General features: G+C 47.2%; 1 protein-coding gene across 1 annotated transcript; it reads left to right on the top strand.

The window, feature by feature from the left end:
• Positions 1 to 882: 882 nt before the first annotated feature.
• RPL19 (ribosomal protein L19) lies at positions 883 to 5,083 on the top strand. The gene is made up of 6 exons (XM_059997317.2): positions 883 to 942; positions 1,820 to 1,926; positions 3,257 to 3,379; positions 4,016 to 4,136; positions 4,513 to 4,623; positions 4,883 to 5,083. The coding sequence occupies exons 1-6, from the start codon at positions 938 to 940 to the stop codon at positions 5,004 to 5,006; spliced, it is 591 nt and encodes a 196-aa protein (XP_059853300.1). The 5' UTR covers positions 883 to 937; the 3' UTR covers positions 5,007 to 5,083.
• Positions 5,084 to 5,324: the final 241 nt, after the last annotated feature.

Raw genomic sequence — 5,324 nt, 5'->3', positions numbered from 1 at the left:
CGAAGCAAGGAGCTGGAGCCAGAACTCAGATCAACGTTTCTTGGACCCTGGAATGTTCTCCTTGGTTTTTTGCCTTGGATGCTCCAGAGCAAGAGGAAATAACTATGAGAGGGCCTGTCATTCGATTTTTCTTTTTTAGACTTTCGCAACTGTTCATTCACTCACTCGCCATTTCTCAAGTGCTTACTACCTGCAGAGCTCCATGGCCACTGGAATACAGCGTGAGCCAAACCAAAGACTGGTTCCCGCCATCAAGGAGCTTGTCTTAATGCCTTCTTTTGCAAGTTGCAAACGTCAACTCATGTGATTTTCACAACTAGACGACGGATATATTAGAACTAGGTACACTATACATAAGAGAAAACTGAGGCACTGAGAGATTTAGAGGCGCAGTGGCTCAAAAACATACACTTATGTCTTTGGTGATCTATTCTGCACTCCAGAGGCTGCCAATTACCGGAAGAGTGAATAAAAGGTTGCTTTTGTCTGATATCTGCCCTTATTACTCTCTCTTGCTTCATTTTTTTCCCGCTGATAAATCATCCTTCCATAGAATCCAGTATGCCTGGGAGGAGTGGGCCGCTCTAGTCAAACTACTTTATCCCGCCTGCGCAATCCAGCTGACTTCCGGCTTCCACTGCCCACGTGATCAGGTACCATTGCTGCGCATGCTTAATAGGAAGTCGGACTATACCACTTTGCCATGCCGAAGGGAGATATTTTCTATGTTTTAAAGTTTAAAACCGATTCCTGATATTAGACTTCTGTTATCCCGGGTATTAACAGAATATATAAGTAAGTTTAGGGTGGCGGAAGATTAAAGGACCGGAGGGGAATACGGGCGAAAGCGGAGCGGGGGGTGGGCTCGCCCCTTCACAGATAATGGGAGGAGCCTGGGGAGAGCAAGCTCTTTCCTTTGGCCCCTGCGGTCGCAGCCATGAGGTAAGGGCTCTCGGGTCTCTGATATTGATTGATTCTGGCTGCGGCCGCACTGCGGGGCTGTGTACCGCAGCCCGTGCTGGAAGAGACGGGGTGGAGGCGGCCCTGAAGCGGCGCGTCCCGGAGCTTGGGATAGGCCGGAGCACACTAGCTCCCAGCCTCGAGAGGAGGGGGTGGGGGAGCGTTCCCGGAACTCTAGGACGGGGGAAAGGTGGGCTTCGCGCCCCACGTGTGTCTGAGGAGACCCACGCGGGCAGAGGAAAGGCGGCGGCGGGGACTGGGTTGTGGCCCCCTTACTCACTGGGCCGATCTATGGCTCCGAGCAGATCTCTGCTTCCATGTGACGTAAGACAGGTCGCGAGTAGGCCCCAAGCCTCCGACTTTATTACTGGGATAAGAAAGGGAAAAAGAGCCCAAGAAGCAAAGGACTAGATTAACTAGCACATCAGGCCCACTGGCCTCGGATTCTTCACGTTAAACACTTGTTTTTAGTGTTGGGTACCAGAAAGGGCATAAGCCCCATCTTCATTCCAATTGTATCCGTTAGTCTCATTTTCCAGAGGAGAAAACTGAGACACAGAATAAGACATAACCTAGAGGTTGTCGACATCCCAGGGTGGGCTGTTCGCCTACAGGAACGCACAGGCAAAGCTTTACAAAGGTCTTGGTATAGGGAAGATTATTAACCTGGGGCTGCGTCGTGGGTGGCCGAAGTCTGGGGGGACGTGTTTGTCTTTAGTACTAAGTGCATATACACATGCACCTCCCCCCGCCATGTTTCACGACATTAGAAGACTTGGAAGGGCAGGTCTTGTTGGGGATGCTCATTCTTGCCCAGGAATGGTTTCCAGGGCCTGATAATGTTTTCTGTTTGTCGCAGTATGCTCAGGCTTCAGAAGAGGCTTGCCTCCAGTGTCCTCCGCTGTGGCAAAAAGAAGGTCTGGTTGGACCCCAATGAGACTAATGAAATCGCCAATGCCAACTCCCGTGAGTTCTTGGGGTCTAAGTTCCTTCTTCATCCTACCCCTTTCTCATCCTTTGTGCAATGAAAGTTGACACGATTGTGTTGACTGTTAACAGACCTAGGAGAGCTCATAGTTTGGGGGGTGGTTTATAAAATGGAGGAGTCACAGAAATATGGAATGCCAGATGTTCTCTTCCTGCCACTTGCCAGAATGACAGGATGGAAGTTAATGGAACCACCCGATGTTATATTAATAAATATCGCTAGAGTGGATATTCTGTTTTATGGCTGTGAGAAGGATTTGTGAAGAGACAGTACAAGGACTGGGGCGGGGTAGAGATGGCCGATGAAATGATGAATTGGAAAGACCTGGGGCCTCAGACTTTATTAGAGACCTGTTTGCATATAATTCAAAGTAGTAAGACAGTGTCAGTCCTGCAAATAACATCAACATGCCCACATTACTTCAACATAATATTGTTACAGGGAAAAAGTATTCAATGACATTGTTTAAAATTGTAAGGCAGACTTTATTCAGAACAATTGCAGTAGTTACAGGGACCAATGGGATTTTACTTTGGGGGAGAGAGATTGAACTCAAGTCAGAATATAGTGTGGGCCAAGGAGCATGGTTTAGGGGATCCGTGGATGGAAAATTAATAAGAGGGCGATAAACTATAATGGAAAAGAATATATAAATATATAAAGAATGTATATATGTGTATAACTGAATCACTCAGCAGAAATTAACACAACATTGTCTTAATTGTTTCTTTTTTAAAAAAGAAAATTACTAAGGAAACAGGGGTAAGGGGGATTCTGGCCTGGGTGGTCAGTTATCAAGGGTAGGGGCTTCTGCTTAACTAACTTAAGCAGAGTTTTTTACTAAAACTAGAATTTACAAGGAAGCGTACAGATGGGCCTAAGAGAAGCTTCAGGAACCTGATGAAAGTTTGGTCAAGCAGGAATCTGTGAATATCAGGGAAATCCTTTACCTGTTTGGGTTTGTGGTATTGTAATGTGTGCTCAAAAAGTCCTTATTTTAGACTGGTAGCTAATAGGTGAAACAGGATCTGAAGGACTAGGCCGTATTTGTGTGCTATTTTGATCACATATCCCCAAATATGTATATTTGGAGTGTGCTGTAAAACATCTAAAAGGGTAGAGGTTTTCTGTTGTTGCTGCTGTGTTTTGTTTTTTAAGAAAGAAATAGAAGTTCCCCAATTCCCACCATTTTTGAAAACCAGGGATGTGGGCAGCGTCTCTGGCATGTCCTGTTTGGACTCTGCGTTGTGACTGGTGTACTTGGGGCTAGGCCCCACCTGACTGACCAGGTGCATTGTGGTTTCCCAGGTCAGCAGATCCGGAAACTGATCAAAGATGGGCTGATTATCCGGAAGCCTGTGACAGTCCATTCCCGGGCTCGATGCCGAAAAAACACCTTGGCTCGCCGGAAGGGCAGGCATATGGGCATAGGTAAGTACATTCTTCCCTTTTCTCCAAGACTTAGGGAATGATAAATGATTAAGTCTAGACTAGGATATATTCAGAAACCTTTCCATTCTGACTCATTTTGAGCCCTTTTCCTACTCCATGATACTTGGTGTGTTTTTCTCTCTGCAAATCAGAAAGTTGGCACTGGTGTTGGAGTTGAAGGTCTTGGTAGAAAGAGGTCACATTTATTGAGCACCTGTACCCCCGTACCCTACCCATCCATTCTACTGGATGCTTGGGAAATGTCCAATAAATCCTAAAACCGCTTTCTAGGCTCAGGATGACCTAGGGAGATGACGGTCACATCGCCTTTTTAAAGCCCTTCCAGCTTACCGTGCTGCCTTGGTGCATGCCCTGTCATATCCACATTCTGTGGAGTGAATGGGGAATAATTGCCTTGTTTGTGCTTCCTTAAAGATTGAGTAAATGAAAGAAATTAAATACTTGGGATCATCATCTGTAAAGTGGAAATAAAGCTACTTAAAGTGAGGTACACTCTTGGCACATGACCCAAAGAGTTATAAAGTGTTTCAGAAATTGGTAGCTATCGTTGTGACCAGTCAGCTGGCTCTAGTAACCCAGATGCACTACAGGGAGCCTGACTCATCTTCCTCGTAGGTAAGCGAAAGGGTACTGCCAATGCTCGAATGCCCGAGAAGGTAACCTGGATGAGGAGGATGAGAATTCTGCGTCGGCTGCTCAGAAGATACCGTGAATCTAAGAAGATTGACCGCCATATGTAAGTACCTTCTCTCGGACCCACCAAGACCCATTGCTGTTTCGATGGCTTGTTCTTTGCACAGATACACAAGCTCTGTCTCATTGGCCTTGGGGAGAGAGCCGTGTGTCTTGGTATTTTCTAAGAAAGTTCTTCCGTTCTGTCCTGTTCTGCTCACATACACCATCAGGACAGCCCAAGAATTAAGTTTATCTGCCAGGTGAGCTCTTCTGTCTAGAAATTGCACAAAAAGTCCTAGTTTGGGGGAAAGAAGTCCCTGCAGCAAGAAGAGAGGAACCCTACATGCTTAGGGGCCTTGTGTAGAGGAGCAGATCGCAGGCCAACCTCGGTGTTGGTCCCATTGCTGACCAGAACCTCTAATCCTTGTACGCTACAGGTATCACAGCCTGTACCTGAAAGTGAAGGGTAATGTGTTCAAAAACAAGAGGATTCTCATGGAACATATCCACAAGCTGAAGGCAGACAAGGCTCGCAAGAAGCTTCTGGCGTAAGTTTCTTTAGGAATTGGTGTCTGTCACAGGGGCAAGTTCTGAGACATTTAAAATGTGCTGATGTCTAATCTCGACTTACATGCAGTCTGTCCAGAATACAGTTGTTGTGTTAGAGGTGTATGCTGCTCTGTCCTGTACATACCCACATACCACCTACCATCAATGTCAGGGTGGTGTGGGGACTTATTGGCTAGTTGAAGCAGGAGCTCTTGGTGTCCCCAGCAGCTCACCCATCTTCTCTCTTCCATTACCCAGGGACCAGGCTGAGGCCCGCAGGTCTAAGACCAAGGAAGCCCGCAAGCGCCGTGAGGAGCGGCTCCAGGCCAAGAAGGAGGAAATCATCAAGACTCTGTCCAAGGAGGAAGAGACCAAGAAATGAAGTTCTCCTTTTCTTCTCTGTACATAGTGGCCTCAGCAGTTGCGTAGATCACTCATTCAATAAAAGACAAGGCTTTATCTGCCTGCCTCTCTGCTTCCAGTTTCTGGCTGCTTGGTGGGTCTTCACTGTGTACAGGGCCAGAACTGAGGAATGAGATACAGGCCCTTCCCTGGGTTCCTGCTTCATTTCTCCCTTGGCTCCTGGCCTCTGGTCAGGCTCATGCCCCCTCCGTCCATGGGGTGTGGGGCCTACTTTGAAGGGAGGAGAGGAATGGCTTCTACCCAAGCCTCGAAGACTGTGCCTCAAAACTGCTCTTTT

This window comes from Delphinus delphis, chromosome 19, assembly GCF_949987515.2.
Source record: "Delphinus delphis chromosome 19, mDelDel1.2, whole genome shotgun sequence".
Classification (NCBI taxonomy): domain Eukaryota; kingdom Metazoa; phylum Chordata; class Mammalia; order Artiodactyla; family Delphinidae; genus Delphinus; species Delphinus delphis.
This window is presented reverse-complemented; position numbering and strand designations above follow the sequence as displayed.

What these genes read in the sequence shown, in the direction of transcription:
- RPL19 (XM_059997317.2), top strand. An exon ending in GGGCAGGCATATGGGCATAG is followed by an intron (nt 3,380 to 4,015) that starts GTAAGTACATTC and finishes TCTTCCTCGTAG; the next exon opens with GTAAGCGAAAGGGTACTGCC. An exon ending in AAGAAGATTGACCGCCATAT is followed by an intron (nt 4,137 to 4,512) that starts GTAAGTACCTTC and finishes TGTACGCTACAG; the next exon opens with GTATCACAGCCTGTACCTGA.